Here is a 15,670-nt window from a genome sequence, read left to right as displayed (position 1 = left end):
CAATCAACTTTCAGCCGGGCAAAAACACGCCTAAACGGGTGCCCGGGCGAGATTAATCGAACCCCCTCTCTAATAAAGGGTAATTGTGGGGCTGTGTTTAGCATTTTTTATTTGTATTTAACCTTTATTTAACTATAGTGACGCCTCTTGCACTGACATGCAGTGCCTTCGGCTGCGCCACTCGGGAGCCCTGTAATTTAGGTGGGTGTGTCCTTGATTATGTAACCCCACCATGCATAATTTAGTAGGCTATTTTATAAAGGTGTCAAATGGGCAAGTTCTCTTCCTTCTGGTGAAAGATTAACTCCAAAGCCCAATAGCTATTTTTTTCGTCTAAATTCAGAGAACTATCTCCTTTCTTTCATCAACTGGTATCTTTTAGACCTATCCCCGCCCACCCAATGTATTTATAAATACGTTTCTTCTTTATTTGACAATCATTCCTGTCCTATCGAACATGGCTCACGTGAAGAATGGGAACATCCAAAAGGTAAGACGTTTTTAGCCGGTTTACTTATTTTTTTAAATTTGAATGTTCAATAGGCCTACATTTTATTTAAAGGATAAATCTGATGTTGATATCATTGATGATCAGTCCTTGTAGATCTGTCCATGAATTTGAGTGGTTACATTTCAATAACAATTTTAAATAACAATGTCAAATATATGTCAACAGTCCCTCTTCCAAAGGACCCTTCTATGGATAAAAATTGGGATATCATTTTTGGGGGTATTTTGTATGTCCACCAAAATAATCTGCTATCATGGGACTGACCAACATTTTTTTTTTTTTACCTAATCCTACTTCTATAGAAGCGTTCAATATAATTTTTGTATAGCATCATACACATTACTTTATAGTTGGAAAGTGTAATTTGGTCGAAGATGCCTAATAGCTTCAATGTTTTGTTGTTCTCTAAAACGGCAGCATTAGACCTTTTTATCTCAATATCAATCATTTCTGGGTAACAATTAAGTGGACTGCCTTACTAACCACGTTTCCATCCCCCGTTTTTATGCTATTAAAGTCATAGGCTACCTTCTAAACAAATCAACAAAGACAGCTGTGATGGAAGTAGGATGTTTCGGTACAATCTTATGCATGCAGACAGATAGGCCTAATTTGTTCGTTGGACATGGTAGGATATTTTTGTGTCGTAAAATTCGTTATGCGAGAGACGGCATTGGAAAGGGCTTAATGCCCAACTATTGATATAATAAACACCATATCCACGTAAAATTGGAGTCACGCGATGATATGGTGTTGTCCTCCCACTAAAAGTCGGGAAACCATGCAGTTTATAGGCTACAGATTAAATACATTCATAAACTCGTTATTACAAAAACAGCCCTAAATAATTTTGCGTTATGCCAGCGAGATTGATCTGTTAAAATATCTAATATTAATTCAGGAAGATGCACATGCAAGACTGAGCGAGTGAGAGGTGAAAGTGCATTATACCAGAGTCAGGTAGGCTACAAGTAGGGATGCAGGAAGAGGATGATGATGTGGGCCTACAGCAAGAAGTAAAAAAGTTAGCCCAACTAGGTAATCATTCATTATTTGGATTATCTCAAGTATCGTTCTCACTGCGTGACAATGCACATTTGTTATAGCCTACAATTGTTATTGTCTTTGAAGCCAAAAACAAGACATGCATTTTGGGGAAACGCTCTAAATAGCACGTTGTTTATTTTCATACCAATATGGCTCTCGTAGCTGTGCTGTTGAGGAACTACTAGAGCAAGCTGACTTGTAGTTGTTTTCTATGGAACACAACCCTGCATCCCCGCCATCACACAATTACTGTTTACGCATTCTAAAAGGTCCATTCTAAATTGCAAACTGGTCAGGTGGGCATTTGAAAGTGTGTTCTATTGCCAACATGGCTAGCTAAATTACAATATACGATCTTACGGTGTTAGACTTTCACAAGGCAATTCAGAGAAGCAGATCGTAATTTTGGTGTGCATATATACTGAACAAAAATATAAAGGCAGCATGCAACAATTAACGATTTTACTGAGTTACAGTTCAAATAAGGACATCAGTAAATTGAAATAAATGCATTAGGCCATAATCTATGGATTTCACATGACTGGGCAGGGGCCACCCACTTGGATGTCAGGCCACCCACTTGGGAGCCATGCCCATCCAATCAGAATGAGTTTTCCCCCGCACAAAATGGCTTTATTACAGACAGAAATATTGCTCAGTTTAATCAGCTGTCCGGGTGGCTGGTCTCAGACGATCCCGCAGGTGAAGAAGCCGGAGGTGGAGGTCCTGGGCTGGCGTGGTTACACGTGGTCCGCAGTTGTGAGGCCGGTTTGACATACTGCCAAATTCTCTAAAATGACATTGGTGACGGCTTATGGTAGAGAAATTAACATTCAATTCTCTGGCAAAGGCTCTGGTGGACACTTCTGCACTTAGCATGCCAATTGCACACTACCTCAAGACTTGAGACATCTGTGGCATTGATTTGACAAAAATGCACATTTTAGAGTGGCCTTATATTGCCCCCGGCACAAGGTGCACCTGTGTAATGATCAAGCTCTTTAATCAGCTTCTTGATATGCCACACCTGTCAGGTGGATTGATTTATCTTGGGAAATAGGAGAAATGCTCACTAACAGGGATGTAAGTGTAACGGATGTGAAATGGCTAGCTAGTTAGCGGGTGCGCGCTAGTAGCATTTCAATCAGTTACGTCACTTGCTCTGAGACATTAAGTAGGGTTGCCCCTTGCTCTGCAAGGGCCGCGCTTTTGTGGAGCGATGGGTAACGCTGCTTCGTGGGCGACCGTTGTTGATGTGTGCAGAAGTTCCCTGGTTCGCGCCGTGTCGTGGCGAGGGGACGACGTAAAGTTATACTGTTACATAAACACATTTGTGCTCAAAATTTGAGATAAATAAGGTTTTTGTGGCAAACATGGTTGACCAACTCCATGACCAAAATGACTGACATTTATCCCTTCATAAGAAGATTGATGGCCATTCTGATATTCTAATTCTATGAGCATGTTACTGTACAGCCCCTGTGTCCCAATGTCAAATCAAATCTTATTGGTCACATACACATGGTTAGCAAATGTTAATGCGAGTGTAGTAATCTAACAATTCCCCAACAACTACCTAATACACACAAATCTAAAGGGGTGAATGAGAATATGTACTGGGCTATTAAAGCCTTGTTCACATTGGCGGTTCGAAATGACTCAAATCCCCGCAAAAATTGCATTTCTGATATGAGTCTTTTCTTTTTCCTGCATTCTGAACAGCCAAAAAGCACACGGAATCGGATATTTCAAGACACATTTCCAACCCCCTTCGTAGGTGGTCCGGTACAAATCTGATTCCTGGCGCTGTGACTTGTCTTAACGGTTAAATCTGATCTATTTGCCCTGAAGTGGTTTTTAGACTGCATATCTTGTTGCTTGCTAGCTACGACAGTTTGACAAGAACATGTGGTAGCTAACTAGCTTGTTAATTGTTGACAAACAAATTAGTTTGTGTGCTAGAGAGCTAAACAGCTAGCTAGTTGACTGCTGTAGCTAGCCAAAAAGGACTCGTTTTGAAAGTTGGACCATCTTATTCTTTGAAGCTCTAAACATTTTTTTTACACCATGATTGAGTATTCAAAGCACCTGGGAAACGTCCATGGCAGGCATTGTTGTCACCTTAGCTTGTTACATAACTTCTGAGCGATGGGAACCACGAGCACCACCAGTCAGTCTACACCACTGCACACGCACCCGTCATTACTATGACAACTAGCGTAGCCATGTCAGCAAATGATTGCAGTCTGAACACACTCCCATCAGATTTGGTCACTTGTAACTTGCGGTTTGGACAGTCAGTATTCCAAAGCGGATTTGAAAAGCAAAACTGATTTGAGCAATAAGGCCTGCAGTGTGAACAAGGATTAATAAACCCCTCACTGTAAGTGACTAATTTGTTATTGCCTTCCGTTTGAAGTAATAACTGATTAGAAACACCTCAAGGAAGAGGGTAAGGAAGGATACACTTCAGGAATTTGAACGAGGCCCCGCACTCTCAATTATCCAATGGGAATCCTGTGACAAATGCACTGCTATACCAAAGAAGAAAAATAAATTCACTGCGATGGTATTTCGATTGATTCTCAGAGGTTACGTTTACACTTATCCCATGTCTTATATTGTTCCACTAAATGGCCTTTTGACCAAAAGGCAAAAGACCAGTAAGTGGAGAAAATTGGGCTGCCTATATAAACACAGCCAAAGGGCTTGCAGTTTGGCTAGGCACCGATGATGGCTCCTTGTGCAGTTGATAAACTTGATTTCCTTGACTTTCAGATAGACCCAGAGGATACCTTTCTCCTGGTACCTGATAAGATGTAAGTCTCCTACTTCACAAGTCTATGCTAAGATACACACTGATTTAGATCTTCCCTTCATGTAAAAGAGCTATCAGAGTCCATAAGCTATGTAACCATAGTTACAGTATTAATGCCTACAGCACAAATCTCAGCTGATGCAGACACATTCAACATTGTGTTCTGTGTCTAAATAGATATTTAATACTGTCTGCCGCATGCTGTGATTGCTATAGCCCCCATACTCAACTGGTGGACTGCAATCCAGACCCAGAACAGGGTCGATACAGACTCAAGTTTTTTAGGAACTCTGTTGGGATTCGACCCCTGGTATCATATAAACACACACAAGACATGGAAGAGTGTTGAATTACAGGAAAGTAGCTTTAAAATTGCTAAATTCTCAATGCCAGCAAGAGGGGTTTGAACAGTTTGGAATCGCATGGGTTGTGAGTTTATTTTAATACGCCAATAAATGACCTTTGCCGCCTAGGACATTTTGTGTTACTTGACCTTCTCAAATAGTACTTGAGTAACCCTTTGCTAGAGTCCTGTTAAAAGCAGCCAATGACATCCATGTGTAGAACATTACTGGAGAAACACTACACCTGATCTGCACTTCTGTTTCCCTTCCCAGGAAATCCCAGATGGATTTAGAGACTGCGTTGCAGGATAGTGCCAAAGCGCTTGACCTCTTCCTCAACAACCGGTTCTCTGACGCCTTGGATCTCCTCAGACCCTGGTGTGTCCCATTCACCATCATCATAGCTTGCCTTGAGGCTTTACATCCTTTGAACTGCTCATGTCTGTCTCTAATAGTGATTGATGGTGACCTGTTTGGTAAAGTGTATTCTACTGCAATATTGCCAACACAAATTGTCCAAATTGGCTACCAGAAACTGTCCACTTTCTCTCAGTGTATATTCATTGGTTGGTCACATTGGATCCATTTCTCAATAAAATGCTTCTCGAGTTTCTTCTGTTTCTGAAGGGTTTTGTCATGTTCTTTCAGGAGGAGCCAGAGTATGTACCACGCTGTGGGCTACAGCAGCATGCTGGCCATGCAGGCGGGCATGACCTTTGAACCCAGGGATGTTGAAAACGCCATGACTGCTCTGAAGGAGTCTCTGCAGACGTGCCAGATGTACGGTTTTGCTTCTCTCATAGAAATTACATGAATGTAGGGCATCTAGTTCAATCGCCAATGCATTGAAGAAGCTTTCTCACACATCAGATTCAGACATTGCAGGACTTACAGCTAGAGTCTTCAATCGAAGCAATAGCTAAGCGGCCACCCCGCCTCTGTTTTGGTAAAAAGCTGAAGGATGGACCTGGAGTAATGCAACTATGGATGATGCAAGGTCTGTTAGTTTGCAAACATTGGAGTCAACCAAATTTACATTTTGGGTTCTGATGGGGTATGACAGTTGAACTAAGCTCATGAGGCATTTATCTGTGTTATATTCTTCAAGAATCAATCGTAGTGCACAAATTATACATTTTTGTCCAAAGGTGGATGTAGCAACTAAGGATTCTAACTTTAACACAGTACGTTATCTTATCACAGGTTCCGGAAGAAGACTACCATGGTGGAGGCCATCACTGAAATGTTTTATAAGCAGCCAGCTGACAACTTAACTGAAGGTGTGATGGGCTACCATCTCCGTGATGGTTGTAGGTTATAAAGGATGATATCAGTATGCTGACATCTGGACATTCATACATGTAGTATGTATGATGCATGACAATGTGAAAATGAGTATGTAATATGAGTCATCCATACTGAAATGTACATGTTTCATGACTGGCCTTTTGATTGATTTCATGTATTTAGGTTGTCATGCTTCAGGATGCCAAGCACACATGGGGTTAAAATACTATTTGCTGTACCAAAATTATAATATATGCACAGTATAGTTTATTTGGAAAGTTTTCAGACCCCATTACTTTTTCCACATTTTGTTAAGTTACAGCCTTATTCTAAAATGTATTAAATTGTTTTTCAATCTACACACACAATACCCCATAATGACAAAGCAAAAATAAGTTTTTAGAAGTGTTTGCAGTTTTTTATTTATTTTTAAACTGATCACGTTTACGTACGTGTTCAAACCCTTTACTCAGTACTTTGTTGAAGCACCTTTGGCAGCAATTATAGCCTTGGTTCTTCTTGGGTATGTGCCTCAACACAATCCTGTTTTGGGGCTCTACAGACAATTCCTTTGACCTCATGACTTGGTTTTTGCTCTGACATGCACTGTCAACTGTGGGACCTTAGACAGATGTGTTCCTTTCCAAATCATGTCCAATCTATTGAATTTACCACAGGTGGACTCCAATCAAGTTGTAGAAACGTCTCAAGGATGATCAATGGAAACAGGATGAACCTGAGCTCAATTTCAAAGGGTCAATAGCAAAGGGTCTGAATTATTTTGTAAATACATTTCTATGTTATGCAAAAATGTCTGAACATGTTTTGTGTGTGTAGATTGACAAATGTATTTAATCAATTTCAGAATAAGGCAACGTAACAATGTGGCAAAAGGGAAGGGGTCCTGAATACTTTCCGAATGCACTGTTTACATATACTACATCCACATTGGTTTAAATGTGTGGGTCTATTCTGGACTTCGACTGACAGGCATCTCTCTTTGTTTGCTCCTTGCCCGCTGCAGAGGAGATGCATGCGGAGTTGTGCTATGCTGAGGCGCTATTGCAGAAGGCTGCACTCACTTTTCTGGACGAGAGCATGATCAGCTTCATCAAAGGAGGCATCAAGATCCGCAACAGCTTTCTGATCTACAAGTGGGCAGTTTTCTTTCTTTTTTTTTTTCTTCACAAGACTGACCCAAACCAAGCTGTACTGAGCTGGCCTGGTTTCACATGAACTGGTTGATGATATATTGTGAAAAGGATATTATGTTTCGTGTTTGCGTAGTCCAGTCACCGGTGGCTGGTGACACCTTAATTGGGGAGGACGAGCTCAAAGTAATGGCTGGAATGGTATCAAGCACATCAAAGGTGGTTTCCATATGTTTGATACCATTCACTCCATTCCAGTTTATTATTAGCCGCCGCCGTCATCCTCTCACCAGCCTCCTGTGCTTCCAGTATAAGAATGACTGTTCACAGAATTGATGCAGTAGAAAGAAATGAATCAAACGTTATCAAGCAGTGATTGTTTTTAGCAGGGTCACATTTGAGAGTCAAGTATTTTGGGAGATCTTGCATGGTTGATAGTGTACTCAAGTTCATAGTTCAATATATGTCATTCTGTCCATGAGCTGCTGTTGTCTATTAATGTTCTGTATTATGTCATGTTTTGTGTGGACCCCAGGAAGAGTAGCTGCTTCATTAGCAATGTCTAATGGGGATCCTTGTAAAATAACCAAATACCTGTTTGGCTCCTCTCTACCAGGGAATGTGATGATATGTCAACCATGGCAAAGAACCAGTCTGACCAGATGAGCACACAAGCTCACTTCAGGAGTGGTGTGAACATGGGCATTGGTTCATTTAACTTGGTAAGAGCGTTGGTGTTTAGTGTTTCAGCGGTATGGGTGAGGTAGAAGATGGTAGGACAGGCAGATTAATAAGAGTTGCTAAAGCGGTCAAATGTAAGATTACAAATATTTTTTTCTTAACTCAAATTATGAATGTTTTTATTTTCTATTGGCTGTTTTTTTTTCTTTGACATGAAAGCGGGATTTTTGTTTTGTAGTCCTCAGATGCTGAGGTCACTCTATTTTCACCGTTTGGTTTTCCTCTTTCAGTATTTGTCTCTCTTGCCGAGCAAGGTCCTCAGACTGCTGGAGTGGATGGGTTTCTCTGGAGACCGGGTAGGTGACGAGGAGCAGTCTCACCACTTCTTTCTCTGACAGACTATTCAGCATCGCACACCGGCCGCCTTGCAAAATACTCCTTTTCTCTTGGATAGTCCGAGTGGGGAGTCTCTTTTTTCAAAGTAGTTATTGTCCCCCAAAAACTGAGTGCTTGCATAAGTCAAAAAATAATAAATCTGTAAATGTTTGAAATGATACATTTCTTTAGTTTACTTCCCATTATGCCTCATAATTAAGCCAATGACGATGCAATGAAGTGGATGTTGTTGACAGAGGCTTGTTGTGCAGGAAGTGGGTCTGTCCAAGCTGAGGGAGGGGGCAGCCAACAACAGCCTGCGCTCCATCCTCAGCACTCTGTGCCTCCTGATGTACCACCTCTACATCAGCGTCATACTGGGTAAGGTACAGATCTAGGATCAGCTTTCCCTCCCCGAAACCTTACCATAACCTGGGAACCCTAAATTGGGGAAAACCCAAAAAGGACCCAAGACCTGTGTCTAGGGGGAACATTGACCTACTCCTCAAATGCCACACAGGCGACTGGAGTTTTGCGGATAAAGGATGCCCTCTGGTGGTGACAATGCTAAAATGCTCCATTGTTACTACAGTACTGTGATCATCAACTGTCGCAGTCACGCTTTACAAAGTCACTTTGTCTCCAGCTGGTTTCTTATGTGAAGAGCATTTAATCCATTTGTATGGACTATTAGGCTGGACTATTAGGCTGTGTTTACACAGGCAGCCCAGTTGTGATCTCTTTTCCACTCATTTATCTTTTGACCAATCAGGTCTTTTCACATCAAATCTTTTTCAGAACTGATCTGATTGGACAAAAGACGATTTATTGAAAATTATAGAATTGGACTGCCTGTGTAAATGTATACTTAGATAATGGGTTTTAATTTACAACAGCCATTAGGGTTGATTGATGCCTTGTCTTCCCTTCTCTATAGGTACTGGTGAGCCGAACCTGGTAGAGTCTGATATTCTTCTGGAGCCCTACATTGAAAAGTTCCCCAATGTAAGTGAACAGTCCCCCTCCTGCAAGGTCTTCCCACTTGCCCCTCTCCTCCGTTAACATTGACTGTGGTTGTTCTCCAGGGGGCCCTCATTCTCTTCTACCAGGCCAGGATTGCTGTGCTCAAGGGTAACTTTGAATTTGTGAGTAATCTCCCTTTTTAAGAATGGCATCTTCATACATTTTCCTGTGTAGTATTCATTAGGTACCAAATGGAAGAAAACATAACTGGGAGCAACTTCCTAAACTTGTCCAATGAGAAACGCTTGTGTTCTGTTGCAAAGCATTTTGCTATGCTGTGCCCTAATGAATATGACCCTGTCTGCTATGTTACAAGTTATAAAATTGACCCCCTCTGTCTAACAAGAACCATATCTCCTTGTTTTGTGTATCTGTTCGCCAGGCCCAGAAGAAGTTCCTGGAGTGCATAGCGGCGCAGCAGGAGTGGCGTCAGATCCACCATCTGTGTTACTGGGAGCTGATGTGGTCCTACTCCTTCCAGCAGGACTGGCTGGAGGCCTACCAGTATGCAAACCTTCTCTGCAAAGAGAGCAAGTGGTCCCAGGTATAGTACACCTGTAGCAGCCTGACTAAAACATTTAGGATTGAGTTCCCAGGTATAGTAAACCTGTAGCAGCCTGACTAAAACATTTAGGATGGAGTTCCCAGGTATAGTACACCTGTAGCAGCCTGACTAAAACATTTAGGATGGAGTTCCCAGGTATAGTAAACCTGTAGCAGCCTGACTAAAACATTTAGGATGGAGTTCCCAGGTATAGTAAACTTGTAGCAGCCTGACTAAAACATTTAGGATGGAGTTCCCAGGTATAGTACACCTGTAGCAGCCTGACTAAAACATTTAGGATGGAGTTCCCAGGTATAGTACACCTGTAGCAGCCTGACTAAAACATTTAGGATGGAGTTTCCAGGTATAGTACACACACTTTTTGTTGTTGTCACATACACTGGAAAGGTGCAGTAAAATGTGTTGTTTTCCAGGGTCTGCCATAGTGGTACGATGCCCCTGGTGCAGATTAAGATCAAGTGGACTTCGATAGATTTTTCACCTTGTCGGCTCGGGTATATGAACCAGTGACCTTTCGGTTACTGGCCCAACACTAACTGCTAGGCTACCTGCTGCCCTAACAGCCTAACTAAAACCATTTTACTTCCCGGTCACAGATGAAGGTCCTTTTCCAGTTTTCCAGTAACTCTCCTCTCCTCTTCTACACTTTATTCTTATTTTTGAACTCTTACGGTCTTGCTCTTTACAGCTCCCCCATGTTCTAACACTGGTATATTCCCTGGAGGTCTGGGTACAGATGGGTCATATTCATTGTGACTTTTGGTCTCTCCTGGCAGGCTATGTACGTGTTCCAGAAAGCTTCCATCCTCAGCATGATGCCAGAGGAGGAGGTGAAGAAAACTGGGGAGAATGTGGAACAGTTGTTCAGGTATGTGTTGTCAATAAAGACACATTTTATTTGTATGGCACCCAAAGATACTATACAACTTCAAAAGAAAGTAGGTCCACACCAAAAAAAAAGATGACTATATATTCAGGATGGCATAAATGTAATATTTACATGAATCATAAACTGAACAGAAGGCACTGTTACACAGGGAAGGTGGGCTGTTAAGGTTTATAGCTATGGTGACTTTCATGTGTCTTAAAGGCAGGTGGAGAGCCTGCGGCTGCGGATTGCAGGGAAGTCTATCCCAACGGAGAAGTTCGCCGCGAAGAAGGCTCAGCGGTACAGCGCCGCAACCCCAGTGACGCTGGTGATTCCTGCCATGGTGAGAACACTTTTTTTATTTGATTTATTCAAAGCAATATACGTTAACTTTTAAAATGTGGTATTTAGGTCTAAAATGCATTTTCCTCATGACAGGAAATGATATACGTTTGGAATGGCTTCACCATCGTTGGCAAAAGGCCTGAACTGACAGAGAGCATTCTGGTCACTATCGAGAAAGCAGAGGAGCAACTGAAGAATGACCCAAGTGAGTTTACCTTCACAATGCTCTAGGTCTAATCTATGGGACGGTGTGGGGGTCTCAAGGGGGAAAAAATGCCAGGGCTGATTTCTGGTCCGTCAGCCCCTGTCTAATAAAGAATAAAATGTTTTTTTTCTTTCCTCTCCCAGATCCATCAGAGTACCACGTGGATGACCAGTGCATGGTCCAGATGCTGAAGGGGCTGTGTCTGAGACACCTGGGCCGTCTCGACCAGGCCCAACTCTGCTTCACACACGTCATCTCCAGGTAAGGCTATTATTGCCATTCACTGATTATTGAGGAATGTGGTTTGTGTGGCTCTTCAGGGGGCAGCCCACCATCTACTAAGACTATTGATGCACCCAAATGTAATAGATCTGTTGGCTTTCTTACAATCTGATTGTTGTGTTGTTTTGTTTTTACAGTGAAAACAGGATCAAGCATGACCGCTACCTAGTGCCATACAGCATGTATGAACTGGGTCTTCTCTACAAGCAGCAAGGAGACTTGGGGAAGGCTACCACCACCATAGAAAATGCCAAGTAAGTGTCAATTGAAACCAGCACTACTTTAGATGCATTGTTTACTGCCTAGGATGACGAATGGATGTTATTAAGACGTATCTGGATGTTTACAGGCTGAACTACAAGGGTTATAGCATGGAGTCGAGGCTACACTTCCGTATCCATGCTGCCCTTAACACAATGGGGACCTCGGTGGCCAAACTTCCACCCCACCGCACGTCAGCTTGAGGACTGTAAAAGGTTGCGTCAATTGAATCTGGTATCAGGATTAAATGTGATTCAGAGTCACCGAATATACTTTAATTATTTTTATTTAACATAAGCGATAAATGGTAAATGCAATTTTCGTATATACGGGTTCACTGTATCACCACGCAGGGTAAAGCAGAGAACTGACTGAAATAGTACAGACATCTTCTTTTATACTGTGACAGATGTAGTTCCAACTTTAGAGTTGGCCTGTCACAGTAGAGGCTTAGCGTGGTTTAAACTTGCTAGCCTATCGGTGGTGCCCAGGCTGGTCCCAGCCTCACAGCACACAGGATCCAGATATCCGGAAGTGTTAGTTGTGAAGTTTGAGCTGAGTTGTCGGTGGCTACTCTGCTCAGTTCCTGTTTTCTTGTTATTAAGCATTTTTCCATCTTGTCTCAACCTTGTGGTTTGCACAGTCAAGACCCTAGATTAACAACAGCTTTTCTGCAGTCATGCTATGTTTTGTGATTAACATGTCCTATTTCTATAAGGCATATATTTTTGTTAAAAAGAGAACAAAACCATCCTTCACAGGACGTAAAGGTAAAATGCGCCACTGCCAACGAGGAATTGCTGAATATCTTGGGTCCATTCTACCTTGATATGGAGGTGTACAGACTTGAAAGAGCCTTGATTATAGTACACTTAGAAAAAGCCTGCACTTAAAATGTAAATGGTGCAAAATTAGAATTTGAGTCTTTTCTGTAGGGTCGACTCATGACTAGAGATTTGAGTGCATAACTCATTTTAAGCACAAATCTTCCATTTGTAATCGATACATGATTTACAAGAAACGTGTGAGCTACACACTTGGATCTTAAGTTAGGATATGGCCTAAATGTTTTGGGTTTAGCCTTTGATTTGAGTCTGTAAAGACATGTACCTCTACAGTTTGTCTGTTCTCTTATATTTATGTTCTATACACATTATGCTGTTATACATTCTGCTCTGTTTCATTTTATGCTAATTTAACCAATTAATTTACATTTGAACACATGGTTCTTTATTATCCACAGATATGAAGGTGCACTGGAAATGCAAAGTTTTACCTGTCATTGTACTAAGTGATTACTCAAAAGATTTTGACAAATAAAACTGTTGGAATGGATGAATGAGATTTTATTTTTTGCATGAATTGTCTGCCATTCATTCACTGACAATTACATCCTACAATGATCCCATTTATTGTCACTATCAGATCTCAATAACAAAACGCATCACACCTACAAACTGCACATTACTGTTGTCTGAGCAGCAAACTATAACTGTTCAGTCAGTTATCAGAGGATGCTTTTTTGTTACTATTCAGTACTGTATCCAAATCAGAGGTTCTCTGTTATAGCGCGTTTACTGTACAATCAAACTCCAACGGACATGTTTCAGGTGGTTTGTGTGTGTATATATACTTTTGTTTGACACATCTTCAGATTAGTGGATTCGGCTTTTTCTGCCACCCGTTGCTGACAGGTGTATAAAATTGGCAGTAGAATGGCCTCACTGAAGAGCTCAGTGACTTTCAACGTGGCACTGTCATAGATGCCACCTTTACAAGTTAGTTCGTCAAATTACTGCCTTGCTAGCGCTTCCCCGGTCAACTAAGTACTGTTATTGGGAAGTGGAAATGTCTAGGAGAACTGCTCAGCAGTGAAGTAGTAGGCCACACAAGCTCACACAACCGGACGCCGAGAGCTGAAGCATGTAGCGCGTACAAATCGTCTGTCCTCAGTTGCAACACTCACTACAGAGTTCCAAAATTCCTCTGGAAGCAAAGTCAACACAAGAACTGTTCGTCAGGAGCTTCATGAAATGGGTTTCCATGGCTGAGCAGCCGCACACAAGTTTAAGATTACAATGTTCAATGCCAAGTGTCGGCTGGAGTGGTGTAAAGCTTGCGGTAAACCATCTGGCGGTCTGACGGACTAATCTGGGTTTGGCGGATACAAGGAAAATGCTACCTGAAGTTTGGAATAATGGTCTGGGCATGTTTTTCATGGTTCGGGCTAGGCCCCGTAGTCCCAGTGAAGGGAAATCTTTACGCTGCAGCATACAATGACATTCTAGACGATTCTGTGCTTCCAACTTTGTGGCAACAGTTTGGGGAAGGACCTTTCCTGTTTCAGAATGACAGTGCCCCTGTGCTCAACGCCAGGTCCATAATAAAATGGTTTGTTGAGATGGGTGTGGAAGAACTGGACTGCACTGACCTTAATCCCACCGAACACCTTTGGGATGAATGGGAACGCAGACTGCGAGCCAGGCCTAATCGCCCAAAATCAGTGCCCGACCTCACTAATGCTCTTGGCTGAATGGAAGCAAGTCCCCGCAGCAATGTTTCAACATCTAGTGGAAAGCCTTCCCAGAAGAGTGGACGCTGTTATAGCAGCACAACTCCATATGAGTGTGAGGAGCACGGGCCACTACAGGAGTTCTGCCGGTCGGATTTCTTCACTTTGACATCCTAATGCACCAAACCCGGCGAGATTGACATTTCTACCTTTTATAGGCTGCGCATCAGCCGCCTCCTACCGACCGGAGGCCTTACTTACTCTCCACGATGCAACACACTCGTGGGGTTAAAATTCCCTTTCCACTCCTCACATCTAGCTTTAACCCAGCCTTGATTGAACGTTTAATGTCCATGATTTTGGAATGAGAGGTTTGACGAGCAGGTGTCCACATACTTTTAGTAATGTAGTGTATATTTCAGTGGGTTGGAAGTCATGCTCTAATATTGAGAAATGCAGAACAACCCCACTATATAAATTCAGAATAATTGCAACGTCCGAGGATCACTGACGAAAGTGCTGCTCCGAACGCTCAGATGAGTTTTGCGGTGACGCTTCTCGAGTATTTTCGGTGAGCCGACTCATTTGGCTCCGTCACGTAAAAGAGACGGCTCATTTGGCCCCCAAATTGCTCTGTTAAAAATGCTTGAAGGGAAATTTCACTTTTTTGTATTTTTTTTAAACTTCAGATTCATCTCCAACATCAACATGTGTGAAAATGACAACACGTTTGTATGTTTAATTGATAAAGAGAGGAAGGTAAGTGTTTCCAGTGACATCATTGATGTGTGTCATGATTTTAACCAATTATGAGTAGGAGGTGCCTACTAATTGTCTAATTGGTTAACGTCATAGAACGATGTGTTTCCAATCTTTTTGACTGCAAAACATATAAAAGCTCTGTTTTCACATATGTTAGGGTGGTGCTGGAGAGGATGAATATGAAGTTGAACATTTTAGAAAATTAAAACTAGAACCAGTGAAAAAATAGCACATTTCTAATTTAAAGCCCAAAAGGTAGGCTACCATTATGTCAAATCAGGAAATGCACCTCCAAATAAATGTTTACCTGGCTGGATTATTAGATGGCACTGATTTTTTTGTTGTTGCATGGACCAGATTGACACGCCCACTTTGTTTCTGCAGCGAAGATTAACACTCTTTAGATAATTATTTTGTAATTTATCTGGAGAAAAACGTTTTGAGATCAAAAAGCAGTAGCAACACCAGGATCCACATGGCCAAGGTGTCAGCAGCGGACCTTTCGGAACTCTTAACCAATGCGCCTTTACATTCATGAGAGTATCAATAATTTGTCCCTATTTCTGAGGCTATATGATCTATTGTTCAGTAGATTTACTATGTAATATTCATTTTACTTGTTTTTATCTCATG

General features: G+C 41.8%; 2 protein-coding genes across 2 annotated transcripts in view; both read left to right on the top strand.

The window, feature by feature from the left end:
* The window catches only part of sh3gl2a (SH3 domain containing GRB2 like 2a, endophilin A1), a gene marked incomplete in the record, with an annotated part of 696,881 nt that overhangs the window by 561,893 nt on the left and 119,318 nt on the right, over window positions 1-15,670 (top strand).
* On the top strand, window positions 247-13,098 carry LOC129855617 (tetratricopeptide repeat protein 39B-like). The gene is made up of 18 exons (XM_055923478.1): window positions 247-490; window positions 4,337-4,377; window positions 4,994-5,098; window positions 5,369-5,500; window positions 5,924-6,000; window positions 7,032-7,161; window positions 7,775-7,880; window positions 8,130-8,195; window positions 8,487-8,595; window positions 9,152-9,219; window positions 9,300-9,359; window positions 9,620-9,781; window positions 10,579-10,670; window positions 10,893-11,013; window positions 11,109-11,220; window positions 11,364-11,481; window positions 11,640-11,756; window positions 11,852-13,098. Exons 1-18 carry the CDS (start codon window positions 458-460, stop codon window positions 11,964-11,966), a joined length of 1,764 nt encoding a protein of 587 aa, XP_055779453.1. The 5' UTR covers window positions 247-457; the 3' UTR covers window positions 11,967-13,098.

Source organism: Salvelinus fontinalis, chromosome 5 (genome assembly GCF_029448725.1).
Source record: "Salvelinus fontinalis isolate EN_2023a chromosome 5, ASM2944872v1, whole genome shotgun sequence".
NCBI classification, from domain to species: domain Eukaryota; kingdom Metazoa; phylum Chordata; class Actinopteri; order Salmoniformes; family Salmonidae; genus Salvelinus; species Salvelinus fontinalis.
Note: the sequence above shows the minus strand (reverse complement) of the source record. Positions and strands in the feature narration are given on the sequence as shown.

Coding starts and splice junctions, on each gene's coding strand:
- LOC129855617 (XM_055923478.1), top strand. CDS start 458: ATGGCTCACGTGAAGAATGGGAACATCCAAAAG. Junction 5,099..5,368: donor TTGGATCTCCTCAGACCCTG/GTGTGTCCCATT, acceptor ATGTTCTTTCAG/GAGGAGCCAGAGTATGTACC. Junction 9,360..9,619: donor TCAAGGGTAACTTTGAATTT/GTGAGTAATCTC, acceptor TCTGTTCGCCAG/GCCCAGAAGAAGTTCCTGGA.